At 39.0% G+C, this 18,899-nt stretch overlaps 1 protein-coding gene across 1 annotated transcript in view; it reads right to left on the bottom strand.

The window, feature by feature from the left end:
• Nucleotides 1–1,471: 1,471 nt before the first annotated feature.
• Nucleotides 1,472–18,899, bottom strand: part of GLIS3 (GLIS family zinc finger 3) — a 178,544-nt gene continuing 161,116 nt past the window's right edge. The window contains exons 8-10 of the mRNA XM_049796257.1: nucleotides 11,893–12,074; nucleotides 2,798–2,980; nucleotides 1,472–1,608 (exon numbers count right to left, since the gene is read on the bottom strand). Of these exons, the coding sequence (XP_049652214.1) occupies nucleotides 1,472–1,608; nucleotides 2,798–2,980; nucleotides 11,893–12,074 (502 nt within the window). The remainder of the gene's footprint in view (nucleotides 1,609–2,797; nucleotides 2,981–11,892; nucleotides 12,075–18,899) is intronic.

The raw sequence follows: 18,899 nt of genomic DNA, 5'->3' as shown, positions 1-18,899 counted from the left end.
TAAAAAAAATGTTTGTATAAACATTTTTTTAAAATTCATCTTTCTAGACAAGTCATTTCAAAAGCATAGTTATGATCTAGCCTTTAAGAATGAACTTTGGATTTTTGTCCTTCTTATTATATCATGTCATGAGAATATTAAGATGCACACTACACAGTAAGAAGTCCACAAAAGGATGAGCAGGGATTAATAACCTACAAACTCAGTCTTACATAATCTAAGGGTTGCTCCCAAGGTATATAGGATCATAGTGATGACACATCTCCACTGCAAAATACTGTTTTTAATTCATACCTTTGTACCTTTCATGAAGGGCAACCTCATTTGCTTGCATCCTGGACTAAACTCAAGGTTCAGAGCCTGTCATTGAGTAGAAAAATCAAACCCACCAAACCAGTTCATTTTTACATCTCTAAATAACCACAGGGAACATAGCAAACTTAAGAGTAGCTCTTCTTCCTGAAAATGTGTTATGGAACTGAAAAATGTTAGGGTAACAAAAATTTAATTGAATCAGTACAGATTGCTTTTAAAAAAATCTGTGGAATTTAAGGAATAATCCTGTCTACAGGGTATTTTAAACCTTCCTACGGAGTACTATAGCACATACAGCAATAAAGCTCTACAATATAATTAAAAATCAACAGAAAGTTAAAACATACTTATTCTTATCTAGCCACTGTGCTAAATATAGATAAAGTCCATGTACCTTCTCATGTAGTGCACTTAACCCTTCTTATTCATTGCATAAAGCACTGGGTCAAAACAAATATTGGAAAAATAGCAATGGCCATATTGTATGGCTTAAAATACAGAGGGAAGGAACACACACCTAAACCGAGGCCTGTAAGAAATCCAGTACCAATGATCTTTGGCTCCAAAAAGAAGCCACACCAATGCCTCCAATGGGTAGTGCCAGGATGTATGTCTAATTTCTCTCCCTTTTTGATGCTGGTGTGTGTTTAACTTTGGAAGCATCACATGCGAACAAGTTGTGCAAAAAGCTGTGTGCCTTTGAAATGTTTGCAGTATGCTCTGGTTTTACTTCTGTTCCTTTTTTTTTAAAAAAGGAATTTTCTAAAGCTGTGTTCTTCAGTAAGTCCACGCATTCAGCTTGAAAGGATTACAGCCAACAAGCAGTTGCCTTATTCAGTTTGTGAATTCCCTTTGAGAAATTAAAAATAAGAAAGAACAAAAAAAAGTAGAGTTGCTGTGCCACAGATGAAAAGAAAATAAACAATTGCTAAGGTTTTGGCAAAGCTTGCTTTCTCCAAACCTTCTCCTTCCCAGTTGACTGCTTGATTACATGATGAATGCTCAGTGATTGCTTTTTTCCTCTCCGTTATGTATGTATATCAACCCGTATCCCCATACATACATAGCAGTTTCATGGAGAGAAAAATTTTGTAGAGAAATATCAGATGGGCAAGATGAAATGGAATAAAGTTCTTGTAACTAGATTTATATTGCTTTAGCCTTCAGTGTAGACAGAAGAAAGCTGGCTAGAACAACGATCCACTGCATTTATTTGTAGGAAACTGCTATCCTCTGGGATGCTGCGAGCTGAATCACCAAAGGTACCCATGGACCCTGCTGGAAAGTCATAAACTGGAAAAAATACAAAAATAATAAATTAACTAGGATAACTATATCATGGAGAATGTCCTAATACTTATGCACAGAACTGGAAATGGCTCTAAACCAAATAGACAAACAAAACAAACAAGACAACACATGTATGAAATTAATAATTACATAACTTACTGCTTACCAAGGGATAAATTTCAGTTCTCGCAGAATCAAGTCTGAAGTACAGCGAATTTCATCACAGCTAACACTTGCCCATTTAATGGGTGCTAAATTTGTCATAATTTAAAAAATAAACTTCATGCTTACTTATGAAATTTCATCATACCCAACATATGATAAGAGCCAATAAAGTATTGTAAAGCAGACCCTGGAGCAGAAATGACTAACTTCTACAAGTGATAGTGGTAAGCACAAGAGTAACTGTTTGCAGAAAAACTCCCATCATTTGGATTACATCTTTACATACCGTGAGATGCCTGTTAGAAGTTACAGGTGCATTGGCTTTTCAATGCAATACTGAAAGACCAAGATGTAAAAGAGATTTCAAAGCACAATAAATGTTAAGTGAAATCATCCTGTGCGGGAGGACAATAAAAGACTTGGGCATCAATTGTGCTTAGGCCCTAAGATTAGGCCCATTCTCTTGTGCTGATCCTCTGCACAGAGGTAACTTCCACCCTTCCAGAGCAGCATGCAAGCCCTGTATGTAGTTTTCAGCTAGGCAAAGACTAAGTCAAGTGTGCACAGAAAGGCATGCACCCAGGCAGTTCTTATCATGGAAATGTGAATAAATAAAATTCAAGACTAAGAAAAATCAAACACACATAAAGCAAAATCAGTGGTTTGAATCATCCTGGGTACCTGCTACAATACTACAGCAGAGTGTAGTGGCTGGGCAAATACCACACAGGGCTCAATGGACTGTATTACAAAGAAAATACATGAGCTAGTGACTGTCTGAGCCCCAGAGGTTAGTACCCTGACAAGCCCTCAACAATGTGCAGTCTGCACAGAGGCCAGATGTTACTGTGACCCATGGTGATCGGGTCCCAAGGCCAGCTACTCCACAAAGGTCTGAAAAACATCTTCTCTTTGTGAAGAGTCAAGCCTGTCATGACAGGTCGCAGACACATGCACAGCTAAAGCAGATCTGTCAAAGTCCACAAACTGTACACAACCATCCACAACATCCCCAGCTGTCATTTACCTGTAATACCTGAATGAGCTGAAAAAGTTCGATGGAAAATGCCAAGCCCTGACTGGCCTGCTGATGTGGGAACTAAGCAGTCTTCAAAAGGAGGAACCACATTGCAAGAAACACTGTGTTGTACATCCTTCTGAGTGTCAGCATAATGTGGAGGGCAGAAAGTCTGAAGCTGCCCATAAAAACCTACAACAAGGAGAAGAAAGTGGTCAGTAAGAGACTTGGACAGACTTACAAGAGATAGCATGTGGAACTGTGGCCATGAGAATGACAAAAACCTTGACTGCAGTAGCACCGGGACTTCAATTATTTTCCACCAATAAAGCAGCTTTGATATGAAGCTCCCTAAGACTTGCTCCAGTTGCTACTAATTCCAAACACAATCTGCTACATGGGCATCCTGGTTCCAGCACAACCTGTGAGAGGCACTGACTGGCTAGAAGCTGAAATTTTTCAGAAAATTTCTCCCTTTATTCTGCAGTCCTGCTGTCCGAACTGGTACTCTCCAGATTTCACACTGGGCTGCTGCCTGAAAAATCTAAGAAAACGCTTAATTAAAAATAAATGAAGTTTACCCAAGCAAGGTCTGAATAAAATCTGAGGGTCTGTCACTGATGCCAAGACGGCTGGCTAATAGTGGGGAGATATGAGACTCAGAAGGGTGGTTAGGTCATGATCCATGGGGCCTGCCCATTGTAAGCACAGGGTGAGAGTCTAACCCACTCATTGGTAGCAATGAGTCCACATGGAAGACAACCAAGACCACTTTGTCACATGACATAAAAGATCCCCATCAGGTTTTTTTTTCTTTCAGTTGTTTTTTGTTCCTTAAGTGATATTGGAGAGAGGCATATAAGCACTGAGTAAATTCACATTGAAGTGCATGCCAAAAGAAGTACTTATATAACTAAAACCTCTCGTCTTGGTAAAACAGGGTCATGTATGCAATCTAAGAGGCACAAACAGATGTTCTGCAGTAGGCTGGCCTGAATATTTTTCTCATGGAAGCAAGGTCTTTTCTCCTCCTTAAAAAATTGCTGCTAAGTCCAAGCTTTGGAGATTTTGCTCAGAGTCTGAAGGATGGCTTTTACAGGTATAAGACTGTGGTATGCATTTAGTTCTGTTTTCTGTAGTATATTCTTAGACTACATGTCACAAATGAAACCATTATAAATTCAGTATTACAATATATACATAATTTTCTTTTAAGAAAAACTGTGCATCAAGCTTCTCTCTGCCACTGCTTTGGCTCCTTGTTCTCACCACTCTCTTTTCATGCATAAAGGAAAAAGACAGTGCATTACCTCTAAGGTTTTATATAGAAATTGTAGGCCTAGGAGTGATACAGTCTCTGACGATTTTATTAGCAAACAGCTTATTGCCTAAGGGCTGGTGTGCTATTCTCCTGATGAAGAATATGTTGTGGTAAGTCATAACAAAAAAACACTGTCACAAAAATGAGACCCTACCTCAGAGAGTATCTTAAGGAATTTTCTGTGTCTCAACTTTATTCCAGAGACATTACTGACAATAAAAAAAGCTGATGTGCAGGGCTGTCTCCTCTAGCCAGTCTAGTTAACCAACATCCATATAAAGTCCTTCCAGCTGAATTTCCTTTTAGTGTAGAAAGATCAATAAAAAGAAACAACAGAACCTTGCCTAAACTCTTAAAATATCAACATCGGAAAACAAGGAAAAAAGGTGAAAGGATGGACTGAAAAACATCTTTTAATGCATCTTCTATATATAAACTCTGTACTGCTGATACTGGCTTACAATTCAAGAACTTAAATGACTCCCCTCCCCTTAGGCATCTGTTTATTTTCTTTCGGATATTACAAAAAAGGAGGAAACCTTGTTACTTTCAGTGATAATACATGTTCACAGATTTGACTTCAAAGAGCATTTAGTACTAGGAAAGAATAAAGAATCCTAATCTGGATAGTTACAGAGACAGCCAGCTCAATTTCGTCCTTCCACATGTTCAGGAATTAGCCTCAGTACATCCATACTGTGTACTTAGGAAAGCATATTTATATCAGACATTCACCTTTCATGCCTGGGATCTACTGATGTCCATGAGCAGTAACAAACCATGAGCAGTAAGCAAATTAGTTGACAGGATTAAAAACTCATCTCCCTCCCTAAAGGTAATGGGGTGTTTGGGTGAACAGCATATGACAAAAGGCCTTTGGGTACCATTTAACAGTTCAGAAAGGATCAAGGAGATATCCCAGACAATAGCAGATTATAAGCAGAGAAGATCCTTTTATGGGAAGCGTGAAACATGGAATCAGAACCCATCGATATCTGAGAAGGCGATGTCTAAATATCTTGGGTACTATATGATACCTGAACATAACTATTGGCCTATTCATTCATTACTAGTAATTAGAAATGCCTTGCATGGGGCATCTAGTTTTGACTTATGAATAAAAAGTATATTAAAAATAAAAAAACTTATATTGGTGCAGTTCTGCACCCCAGCCCAAACAAACCTTCCAACCTCAAATCCCTTTACAGTGATAGTCTATGCTTAGAAACATGTTATGAACATGAGGCATTTGGCAAACTTTTTCTGGATTGTGGCTAGGAGCTAGGTGTATTTCCATTAACTTTCCTATGGAATTGTGCACATGGGACCGTTGTTTGCTAAAGCTTCACCAAGTGTGTATGTACAGATAATGCATTTCATAAATAATAGGGATGGAGAAAAGAGAAGGATGCACTGGAAAACATGCTGAATCACTTTGTGCGATATAACTGATTTTCTGTCAAGCAAGAGGAAGGATGCATGATTTAGGAGTTTCACGATTCTGATTATTTTTCCTTTGAGACTAATTTCTGTGGTCTCCATGAAGCAACATACAAATGTTGGCATGCATAAGATGTGCTTGAATTCAAACAGAAAACTCAATATTTGAAAGCATGAGAATAGGCCAGGACTATGGACAGAAAAAGACAGTCTGAACCTGCACCCAGGAACTCAGAAGAGACCTAATGAGGAGGTCTAGGTAACAGTGGTGAGTGAATGGTCTTTGCATTTTATTTAGTAGTCTTGCAAGACACTTCTGTGTGCACACAATGAGATAAATGCCGAATTTTCACATACATAATGAAAGTTTAGATCAGGCAAATAGTTACATGAGAGAACACTGAAATACTTGTCAGTGTTGTGTCTGAAAACTTGCATGAAAAAAGAGTATTTAACTTCACATAAAAGAAGGAGGGCGGGGGGGGGGGGGGGGAGGGGAGGGAGAAAGAAAAATAAAAAGCAGAAACACTCTTCCTCTTCCACAGAAGGCACAAGTTGCAGACTCTGCTCACTCTAGGGAGGCTGAACACTCACAGATTTCATTGTCTTTTGCAGGGGTTGTCGGCAATTTGCAGCCCTAGCTGCAAGATGACCATTTCAATCTTTTTTTTTTCTTTTAAAGTTTAACTGCAACAAAACTGAGTCAGACTGCAAAGCATGTTAGGAATTTACAACCTGGCAATCCTTAAATGTTCAGTCCTGACATTTAAGAATCAACTGCAGTAAAATAAAATAAAATGAAAGAAAAAACAATAGCCATCCAAAACTTGACTTAGAAGCTACATAGCTATTGACAGTTTTTGTCTCCTTCAAAAATGCTTTTAAAAGAAACTTTTTCTCTCAACCAGCAATATGACACACTGTGCAAGTTTACTGTTGAGTCAGACTAGTTACCAGAAACAACCATTTCACCCTATAGCAGTCTAAGCCAGCTGGTGAGACCTTTCAAAACACATGCTGAGATGTCCTTTCATGTTGCTCTGTGCTCATTCACTATTTGTGCCTTTCTCACAGCATCCTGTTCCCCATGCAGAATGATCTGGCGGTAACTTAGACTACTGCTCCCTGAAATCTGCCAGAAAAACTGCTTACCCTAGGGTTGAGCTACTGTAAGTCACATCCTCTGTGTTCCCTACCTAAGCAAAAGAATATTGTCTAGCAAAGTCTTAACAAGCTTTGACCCATCAGTACCTTAACCACTATCTTGCAGAAAGTACACAGGAAGTACACAAAGCACTTTCATTAACTGATGAACCCCCAAATAATTTTTTTAAGATGGAAAGAGAGCACAGAAAAATAATTCAACTTTCCTAGATACATGCTCTGCTCACAATTCAGTGTCATAAATATCCATCATACAACACAGAGAGCCATAAACAGGAAAGAGTAGAACAGAGCATACATTGCTCTCTTCGCTTCAGTTATTTAGCACTATTCTAAATGTCTTTGTCCGTGTCTGTAGCGCATCAGGTCACAGTGCAGAGGTCTTTGAACTGGAGCCCAAACATGATACAGCAAAATCTCCTACCTTGGTATCAGGAGCTCTTCCCTTTATTCACATGATGCCATGCCCAAGAAAATCTGCACTACTGCTGAATGTATTATAACCTGGAACCATATGCAATTCAAGCCCTAGACCCTGACCATAGCTGGGCCCTCATTTGAGATTATCTGTTAGAGAACTACCTGTAGCATCAGTTTTCTGTGTTTTCATGCAGCACTGGAAAAATTAAAATGGCAAACAGGTTGGCTGATGAAGTTCCGGCAAATGAACATTTCTTCTCAGGACTGCAACTCTGGATTGTATCAGTTGCTCTCTTATTAAACTACTTAAAACACACATATGCACGAGGTTATGTCAATTGTGTTTCTTTGAATCAGTACACTATAGCCAAGATCCATGATGTCAAGATACAGAATAAACAGTTACTTCTGTGGCATGACAGCATTATTTCCTGAGGAAAGTGAAATACTTTAAAATATGATAAAATAGCTGTATACTGCAAGAATCTCTTCTAAAAGCAAGAAGCTCTTGCTCTTTATCACATACAGAGCCTCATCCTGAAAGATGCTGAGCATCTGAAAATCCCAGGTACACAACCCATCTCAAATTCACAGCTGAAATCATGGTCCACATAGGTTTGTGATAGAGTCCTGATCCCATTGAACTGATGTGGACAAAGACTTCATTATAGATGTGTAATGTATGATTGCCACAGTTGTCATTTCTATAAGGTAGGAAGTTTCTGATGGACATTTATTTTCTCCTCAGTCAGCTCTCTGCCTGGCACCACAAAGAGAGAATATTTCTCAAGAAAATCATCATAACTGCTATTAAAAAATATACATCATGGCTGAGTAGTCTTTACTGCTGTAGTATATAAGAATTCCAGCTGGTTTAGGCCTGAACTACTTCAAAACAGTGCTCCTCCGCAGTATAATTCTCCAGTGCCCACAAAGTGAATTACACGAACATCAAGTAATCATTTGGTACCATCTGAGCATGAAGAACAAAAGTAAAAGAAAGAGTAAGACAGATGAGTCACATGTACTGCCAGACTGCAAATGTGAAAAACTAGAAATATTTCTATTTACTTAAATCTGATTATTTGTAATTAAATGATAACTGTTACTAGTAGAGCTGCCTGTATAGATACACTAGTATAGCTAACTCATATCAGCTAGCAATTTTTTTAAAGAAATGTTGACTTTTATTTTTACTGAATATTTTGCATGACTTTTTATTTCTTCCATTACTCAGCCAGCATTGGTCATCAGCTTAACTCACAAACACATACGACATGAGTTACAGGCACAATTTTAAGGGAGTGTCAGGTTTCTAGTGCAAAAATGTTCACAGTATCAGAAGTATCCAAAATCAAGTCATCTATGTCCAATGCCCAAAGGAGCTTTACCTCCTATAAACACAAGAAGCTTGCTCACTGTGAAGGAGCAGTTTCTATTGCTGTTCTTTTCTTTCCTATCTCACACATCTCTTCTGACTTGTCTCAAAGAAATACCTTATTCTTGCAGCTGCCTGTGTGCTGTAGATGCCCATGACTTCAGGTACCTCTGCTGAGATCCCCGTAGTCGTTCTTGACTGTAAAGACTCACCAGTACAATACAGGTCCCAGGCCAATCGTTGCAGATTTCCAGGACCTGTACTGTCTTCTATTCTGCCTACAAATACGTAGTACAAGGGTGTACAATGGTGTCAAGCTGGGAAGTTGTCAATCCAGTCTCCCATCCAGGAGAGTTTCAGATTTACTGCCTATGGTAATCCAATAAAAGATACTACCGTCTAATAAAAGGGGAAAAAAAGCTCCACTTCTGCAGCTCAGTGAGTCATCTAACATCATGACTTCCAAACATCCCATGCAGCAAAGGAAACTGTGAATTTCACAAAAGGAAGGAAAAGGAGTATTTAGTCTATTTATAATATTATCCAAGGCAATAAAAAGCCCTCAGATATTACTGTGTATCTGATGCTGAAAATCACAGAGAACAAGTAATGAAATCTGAACGGTAGACAACGTTCTTCCAAGACGAAGCAGTTTCACAACACAAGTAGCTATTAGATATAAGAGGCTTGTCAGTCTTGGATCTCCTATGTAATTTATTTCTAAAGGATAGTGCTCTGAAGTCTCCATGAGCTTTTAAGATGCTTAGGCTTTCAGTAAGGGAGTTTGTTTATAACTTGTTTTCTTCAAAAAGCTTTTGGGCAATGAAACTCTTTCTTCCTCAGTACAGCCAATTTAAATGGATTTGACAAGTTTAAGACTACACATTGAGACAAAAATGTCACCATTGTTTGGTAGCGGACTGAGCTGAAGTGGCTATAGCTACAGCACTTTAAGTAATGAAAAGGCAGGTTATGAACTGCAGGAGACTGAAATTAACAGAGCTTCGCACAGACACTTCTTATATACCAAATAGTCCAGACTGGTAAGATAACTCTGTGGTGTTTTTCTACATTATAATGATGTGACCAAGGAAGATGGTAATCTTTGTATTGCTGCTGGGAAAACATGACCATGAACTCTTGAAACATTTGCTTTTCAGAGAGACAGTTTAGGCAAGATTTTCAGGCACACAGGACAAACAAAGCATTCAGTGTAGCACATAGAAGTGAGACAGCTGTGAGGGAGTACATTCTGACAAAATACCTCTTATAGTGACAATAGGCTATTTAATCTTTGAAGGAACATTTAATACCCAAATGTAGCTATTGTGTTGCAATGTTATATCTTTCAATAATAAAAAAAAAGAAAAAAAGGAAAAATATTAGAGTTCAGCCTGCATTGTCTTCCTACCTAGTTTTAAGTGCAGAGTTCTTTAAAATTGCAACTTTGAGTTGCTATCTATGTGTATATAATTCCTGTCAGCAATGTCTATTTTCAACATAGGATTTCCTAGGACAGGGAGGCAAACACACTAATGCTAATATGGGACTAAGTAAGGTATGGTTTTCAGGTCCCAGCGCTTGAGTTTATCCATTTTTTGATCCACTCATAAGATAGTATTAAGCTTTATCTTAAATTTGGATGTGGGGTGGGGCTTCAGCCCATATGTGACATCCACCTAGGTGAGGGTCTCTGTTGGGCCTTCCTCTTATAATGGTTTTAATGATGCATGTCTTTTGTCCTTTTAAATCCACTTTGGACTGTAGGAGGGGGAGATGGGAACACAGTAGCATCGCTCTGGCCTGCCCTAAAGAGAAGATGCCCAAGCAGATATGGAGCCAGCTGCACCAGCCAGTGCAAGTCCTGTGTGGAGCAGTAACTAATCTTTGGTGATCTCTGAGCCTCTGGGAGGCACGATTCTTTGGAAACTGTTCAACTTTGGAGCAACTGGTTGTGATCCCAGATTCTGCAATTACTGAAGATCCCACGACCTTGAAAGGAAGAGGTTGGTAAAGCCAATCTATGCACTCAAAGACAATTTTTGTTTCAGGCAAGAAGACAGACCTTAATGTCTGGACGCCTTTCTGGAAGATGAGTTCTTGCCAAATATTCAGCAAAAAAGGAAATTGAGTAAAATGTATTGTCCTGTGGAAATAGGAAGGCTAACCTGATCCCTTCATGCCCCATATGCTAGAAATTTATTGGACCTGCACTGGCATGTCTTTGCATATGCCATATGACAATGAACAGTATATGAAAAAATTTCATCCTGTACTCTGTTGGTCCTAAATTATTAGTGACACTTTAATCAGAGAATAGAGAAAGCCAACAATAACTGTTTACATCCTTTGGTAAATTGCATATTCTTCTAGTACTGATCACAGCTCTACAGGATTACCAGTGCTTGGAAGAAAAGCACCTGGCTCAGATCCTGCTCACATGTGGTCTAGTATGATAAGAAGAACAAAACAGGACTGGCACCTTCCTTTCTCCCCTTCACACTCATGAACTCTGGGAGATGACTCAGTGTCCTCTCTCATCCCTTTGACTAGAGAGATGGCTTCCATCAGTGCAAGAAAATAAAAGAAGCTTTAGTTTTCTCAAGAAGTTTCCTATGATATCTACTATGATAATTCTCAGGAAGCCTGATCAAAAAGCAGAATCCCAAGGCCTATAAAAGTCCATTAAGCTATGTACCTTGTGTATGTAAACACGGCAAAACATATATTTAAACAGTTGAGAGGAAACAGCATTACTGCTGTCAACACATTTCTGAAATGTTAAGGTAATTACAATTCAGACTACATACCAGCTAGAAAAAAAATCCCAAACCAAACAACCCAACATTGTTTTCAGCTGCTGTTTATTTTCTTCTTGACTACAGAAGTTTATATTTGATTGAACAAAGAGGGAGAGAGAAGTCTTGTTGAAGCTGTTTACACAGTACAAGTGGGAACACAGCTCTAAAAGTCATCTATGCTTATAAACAAAGAGGTCTCCATCATTCCACAAGTGCAAGGGAGAAAAATATTACACCTCTTGAAAACCTGGTAACACTTTATGTGTAAAGTCAGGTGGGATTAGAAGCATAGCATTAGAAAATTAAAAGCAGAGGCCATCACAGAATTATTTGCAGTTCTATTTCTACAACAGCTCCGAAAATCAGTCTGCAGAGAAACCCGTAACTCCATATTAAGATGAATAACAATTAGCTAACCTAAGAATTTTACGGAACTCTGAAGGCAGAGTGTTGAAGGCCAGAGACTTTCAAAAGGAAAGGTGCCTTAAAAATACAAGCACCAGCCCTTGAAGCACTTAATTTGAAACCAAGCAGCAGTGATAAACAACTAACATCAGTGATGAAGATTCTTCTTTCTTACCTTGGATGTGGAGGCTATTTGGTTGAAAAGAAGGGTTTGCTGCTGGCTGGTATGCCTTCAGAGGCATTCCTGCAGGCTGTTGAAGGTGGGGAGGTTGTGGAGTCCGTCTCTGCATCATGTGATGGGGAACTGAAATTCTCTGGGGGCTGATGTGGTGAGGAGAAGGAGCCGGAGCAACAAACCTAGGAGTTCAGAAACACAAACTGTAAAATCCCCAATAGATAAGAGCTAAAGGTTGTTTGTATTTTACTTAGATCACTATAATGTTTAGCAGTTTGCATAGATACAGACTTCCAATACAACAGTGTGCAGCCCAGATACAGAGAAGACACATTTTCAAATGGTGACATATCATTAGATTGGACAACTGGGAAATTAAAAGGCTGAATTTCACCCTTATCATGGAAAACTCCTTTTAACTTCTGTGGGTGGGTTTAAATCTTAGTGGGAGGACATACCTCATGTGGATCTGAATTCTGAGGCACTGCCAGCTGTCTCATTGTAAAGGCTTTGTATCAACTGTATCTGTCAATAAATAGTTGTCCTTCCTTACTGGAAGTGAGCAGTCAGTTCTGGTCATTGGACCTTGAGGAGTTAGATATTAGGTTCAGGTCCAGGTTCAGGTTTCAAGTTCTAAAAACCTTTGTATGTTACATAGAGCTATTTGAAAATAAACAACTGAAGTCAATATAAAGTATATAAAGGCACGGGTTAAATCGGTTCCAGTTGGGCAGGGTCTGACCACATCAAAACTTTGATCTGGACTCAAAGGATAAACTTACAAGCTTGGCAAAGGAGAACAATTCAGACTGAACCTGGTGGTGCAGCTGCCACAGAGGTTCATCACTTCAGTGGTATTTTTTGCACAGCTGTCACTACGGGCACTACAAGGGTACAAACTACTTCGAGGTTTTTGTACAAGGGTTTTACAGATTTTCTAAGTTTAACTTTTTTCTACATTTCCTTAATATTGCTTATCCCAAAGTACATTACAAATAGGTGCTACAGTCATTTTCACAGATGGAAAGCTGAGGTTATAAGAGCTCTGGTCCGTACCCCTGATAACCAAACTACCCACTAGACCAATGGGATCTGATTAGTAAATGAAAGCTCAGCCTGGGCTCAGGAATAGCTCAGGGCCTCTCATCCATGAGAGGAGAGCTGAGAAGGCCAGCAAAAAAGAGCCAGGATATTTCTGCAAGAAGGTGCATGAAAACTGATGTGGTATTCTTGTCACAGATCAGCCTCTCTCTCCACTCCTAAAAGCAAGCTGCACGTCTGTGCTGAGCAAGGGCACCCACCTACCCTTCTCTGTGGTGGGGGTGCTTGGTACCTGCTTCTAGGAGGGATTAGTGCTTGCAGTTAACACAGTCTGCCAGGATCCTAAACCGTGAGTCTGGTCCCTGTTCTCCTGAGACTGGACCTCGATACAGTAAATGACCTTTTTTTTAACCTAGCAGTAAGAATGTTTTTCCTGCAGAGGTGTAAGGAAGCTGTAATGAAGCTGTAATCTCTCCCTGAACACCACAGCAGGTGCAACTGTGGTAGTAGCTCTACAGAACACCTCTAGACAGGGTCATCATACAGGTTATAACCGCATTTAAATCTCAGACAACTGAGCTCTTTTATGCTGCAGCTCAGAATCAGTATTTGCCACACATTACCTGTGTGATTTTGACATAATTCGAAACCTATATTTAGTACATTTCTGGTAGATCCATAATTTACTTTTGCAGTACAGCAAGTGTCAAGATGAACTTTGGATGATTTACTGCCTGTTCAGTTTTCTTTGAGAACTGCATTTTTAGGCATATTAGATAGGGTTTGGATGGTCTTTGTGCTGATTTCGTATTAACATCATAAACACATTCATTACTTCATATATGCTATATAGATGGAGAAAATAAAGATGTCACTACTGAGTCATTGAGTCCTTAATGTGTCAAATATTTTATTGTTCTGGATAACTGATGCAGTGTAGAATTAAAGACATACTAGGGAGGAAGAGAATAGAACAAGCCTGTGTTTCACAATAATAGTAGACAGTAATTTTTTAAAAAAGAGAAGTCAGTAGCTATATAGTGATAAAAATATCAGAGGTTTTTAAAAAGTGCTACAACTACCTGGTTATATGTCTCCTGAGTAAGGACTGGAGTTAGTTTTTTGTATAGAGCTCACATGGAAAGACTGTTATTTGCTGCCAGAGATTAAGAGCAATGTACAGTCTTTTATTACTACTATTATGTAAAAAGTCATGGGAAATCATCCTCTGTGTTTGCAAAGTTCATCTGTGAAAATTAATCTCTGAAAAATGTTTTTAACCAGCAGCGAACAACAGGGGAAAATTCCTTTTCAAAACACAAGTGAAAAGCACAGTTTTAAAGATTTCATATTTGATTTAACATCCAAAAACCCCTCCCAGTAATAATGCACTACTTTGTATAGAAAGACAGGACTCCTTTTTAGTAGACTTTAGTGGTCTTTACAAGGATTTATGAATCACTTCATTAATTCCTGGCTTACTTATATGGGTGACTATAGTTATCTACTTTTAGTTCCCTTCTGCCTAACAAAAGAGAAACGTGGACTTGTCTTAGTCCAGATTTGTCCCTGAACAAATCATAGTGTGTTACTGGGGGAATTGCAAATTTAATTTTGTTCCTGAAACAATCAGGACCAGCTTGTAACCACTCGGAAACTGCCATCAAGAGTTGGAGCCAATGCAATCAGGAACCAGCCAGATTTGCAGAAAGGTGCCCTTCCCTATGCTTGCTGGGCACAAAATTAGAGCAAGAACATTTCCAGAGCCACCAAGTAGCCTCTCCCTTTCCAACAGTAGGTAGGAAAAAGTGTCCTGCTGGGGAATGACTAGATATGGCAGTAAGCAAGATAGACGACAAAGTTACCAAAACTTACCTGGTTTGATGAGCTAGTTAAAATGGCACATAAATAGGGTTTTTGTTAATAACCAGCACTGGTCATGGCTACATGGAAAAAAAAGATTTTACTCTAGCATTTGTTAACTGGAGCTGGCCCAAATGTAAACTACATGTACAATCTAAGCAATGAGTAGAAAAGGAAGGGAAGAGGAAAGCTAATAGTAATAGTGTATTTAGATAGTATAAACAGTGTATTTATATAGTACTTATAACTATGCACATATTTTATTTTAGCATGGTTGACCACCTGTAAACGAGCCTTTGGTGTGGGGAAACAACATTTTGTGTCTCTGTAGCTAGTATATATATACACAAGGTGTTTATTTGCCTAGAATCTCAAGTGCTTTGAGACTCCTTGATTGAAGAACTGGCTGTGCCAATTCATATGGGCATCAAAGGGTTGAAGGGGTTATTTTTGTAGGTGGAGAAAATACAGAGAACTGGATGGTAGAGAAACCCTTATTTGTTAAACTTCCCACCAAGCAGAACTGCCACTGCAATCCAACAGAGTCGAGACAGGTATTATAACTGTGATATCAAGTTGTCACTGTTGATTGGAAACAAGGAAAGGAAGAGAATTATCATTCAAAGCTCTGTCTGACCTACAGCTTTTTGATGGTGCTCCCACTTTTCCATGGGAATTGGAAAGACTCATCACCTTAGAACTATCTTGGCTGCTGCTCTTCTAGGCTGGCATTCTTTCATTTGATTTCACGCTCCTGGTCTCAGGAAGCTCATGGAAGTACGTGACTGGCCTGGCAATATTGGACATTTTGCTTATACATGCTCAGTAGGCATTGGTCAGTGGGCTTCTCCCACCTTCACTGTTTGATGTCTCCAAGAGTTATCACCTGTATCCACTTCACAGAGCTCTCTGTTGCTAAGTAGCCAGCTCCCCTTCCTAAGAGGAGAAGGGAGAGCAGGAAATTGGTCCAAGACTGGGGCCAGTGTGCTGATGACAAGAAAAATTCCAGGTTTCTCAGGGATTTCAGTCCCATCTTAAAAGGAAACCCTTTTGACTCACTGCCTGCTTCACTTACCCACCTTCTGAAAGAGAATAGCAACTCTGAGCTGCGACAAGAAGCAGAGTTTTCCTTGCCTTTTTTTTTCAGCAGATAGGAAAAGGGCAACAGAAAGAACACAAGGCAGCATCCCAAGTCTTTCTGCTCTTCTGTCCTCCTCCCTCAATGCTTGAAACCTCACCCAGCAGAAGCAAGGAGCACAGGAAGGATGGGAGATTGGCGTTTTGGGGGCAGAACTGGGGAATGATTGACTGCAAGATAGACTTAGAAGTGAGAACCACTACAGCAAAGGAGAGCTGGAGTTACATATTCTTTGTGAGGAAATCTGGAAGAAGTGGCTAAACTAATTGCTATATATGCACACACATGTACATATACATACATGTGGTGGAAAGGAAAAGTGATACCAAGAGTTCAAATTTCAAAATGCCGACAAAAATTATGTGCAGTCATTAAAAAAATCTATAAATTGGCAGCAAATCACATTGATTTGGCTTCTGAGATATAATTTCTGAACTATTGTTTTTAGCACTAATGGTACCATGAATTCCCCCTCATGCTTCTGGCTTTCTTCTCTCTCAAATTCTCCTTCCAATGTAGCGATATTCATAGGATATCAGAAAGCTCGTTTCTCATGTGGGTATAGAGATTACCTTGAATCACCAGAGTAAAGTGTAAGGGCAAACTACTTTTTTTTTAAAAAAAAGGTATAAGGTAAACCTACTCTGACTTCTTTTTGTAGTCAAAGAGAATCAACTTTTCAAATCTTTGAGAGCTGCTAATCTATTCTAGGAAACAAGACTTAAGACTTTTTACCACCATTTGGTAAATAAACCAGATTACACCAAAAATGTCTGACACAAACAATTTCTCTTTTTAACAGAAAAAAACTTGTTAAGAATGCAAATACCAAATAACCACTTGGGCTGCAGGACAACAGCTCTGTCAATTTCATATCCTTAGGGAGTTAGTATATTTCTGCTTTTCCTGTTTGTACTGTTTCAGAGCTGTAGAAAAAAAAAAAGTTGATTTTTGCTAAATCTAGCAAAAGATTTTAATTTCATATTACATCAAATTCTGAGTATCACTTTTCCCACCTAGTACTTCGCTGGGAAAAAAAGTTTGTTTCAAATAAATTCTGCAGGGGACTAGGAGCCTGACAAAAATAATGATAACAGCATATTGTACTATAGTAGTAACAATAGCAAGTGAAGGGAGTATTTTCTTTTCTTGGGTACAGCTAAGAAAATATTTTCATTGCAACTAAATATTTGTTAAAAATATATTGAAAAGAAAGGAAACTGCATCTGCATATAAATGAGGAAAGAGGAGAAGACATAGTTTACCTACCACTAATCTATGCTACACTATGGCACAAAATGCTACTAGCAGGAAATATTTGAGATAGGAACTATGTAACTATGTGGATGTAGCTATGTTTTCATTCTCTGTTTTTTCCCAACTTCACACTGAAAAGTAAAGCATGTGCCATCATCTAGACAACATCAATCCTTATGGTTACTCTCAATGCTTCCAAAATGGAAATGGAACATTAAAGCTGAATGCTTTGGTCTTTTTTTTTGTTTTCATTCAGAGGTCAGAGTTTTCATTGAACAATTTTTAAATACAATTTATTGGGTTGCTGCTCCGTTAACTTGCTGAATTCTAATCCTTTTTATTGGGCCGCAACAGTTTGGGAACATATCCAGATGTTATGCAGTTGACACAGCCAGGAAATCAGTCTTTCATCTTATTACAGTTGAAGTTTTGGCTGGACAGAGGACAAAACCATAAGCTGCCTGTAGCAGGTTGCTGTCTCCAACAGTGTCCTGTACAGTGCTGCACTTTCTGACAATGTTAAGTGAGGAATAATCTATGCTCACTCCCTCTTAATTGCCTTTGTATTTCTACGCAAGTCCAGAAAATCTGGGGTGATCCCTCCATTCTCTGCTTTATATACCACTGTCATTCTGCTGTGATCTCACTTTTTGGTTTGACTCCATACTTCATGCTGTGTGCTAGTGACTTTGCAGCTTCTCAGTCCACTGTCAGTGGGGGAAACATTCTGTTGTAATACAGTATACTGTAATTGAACATATTGCACTGTAAGTTAGTCCAGCCAGCTATCAATGACAATCAAATAAATATGGTTTAAAAAAACTTGTAAGGAAAGCATAGCTCTTGCCAAGCACAATTGTGAAAAAAATCAAATGTTTTCCCCAAAAGTCATGAACACATTCATTTGACCAAAATAACAAAACCTTACCTGTTTTACCTACCTGTGATATAACATGTTTCTCTCCAATTATTTTTCTGTTACAAATGATTTTTTTTTTTTTTTTTTTTTTTTAGGGAAGGGAATCTTCTCCCGTAACAGAAATATTTTGGCCAACACAAAACAAAATTTTTGTCCATAGTTTTGTTCAGCCACCAAATTTGCACTCAGGCTCTGCCTTAGACCCTGCACAGCAATGACCCCACAGCAGGTTTCTATCCCTGTGGTGTCTTGGGGGAGTACATTGCATATGCCAGTAGGCTTTACTTCTATATCCTTCTTTTCAGTCATTAATAAGTGTCTAAAACTCCTTTTCATGCTCAAGCTTTAGGAACACAGGAACTGCTATTTCAGATCAAACCAGTGGTCCACCTAGGCCAAAGAAGGGACAGCAGGAAGAAAGAACAGCCCCTCTGACCAGCACCACGTGCTCTTTGGTGAGAAGTGGAATTTAAGGAAGGAAGCTGTGAGCGGCCACCTCAATATACATATTCTCTAGAGACAGAGATACGTAACTTTAAAATCTCTTGGCATTTTCTGTGGCTGTGTTGTATTAGAGAACTGAGTTTCTTGCAAATGCAAAGAAAAGAGTGCCTTTGGAAAAAAAAGAAGTGTGGAAACTGCTGGAGAAAAATTCCAAGCTTTGGTAAGTTGGTTCTGAAAGGAGGTTGTAGCGAGGTGAGTGTTGGTCTATTTTCCCAAGTAACAAGTGATAGGACAAGAGGAAATGGCCTCCAGTTGTGCCAGGGGAGGTTTAGATTGGATTTTAGG

Source organism: Accipiter gentilis, chromosome Z, assembly GCF_929443795.1.
Source record: "Accipiter gentilis chromosome Z, bAccGen1.1, whole genome shotgun sequence".
Taxonomy (NCBI): Eukaryota; Metazoa; Chordata; class Aves; order Accipitriformes; family Accipitridae; genus Astur; species Astur gentilis.
The sequence above is the reverse complement of the archived record's forward strand: the minus strand, read 5'-3'. Positions and strand labels throughout refer to the sequence as shown.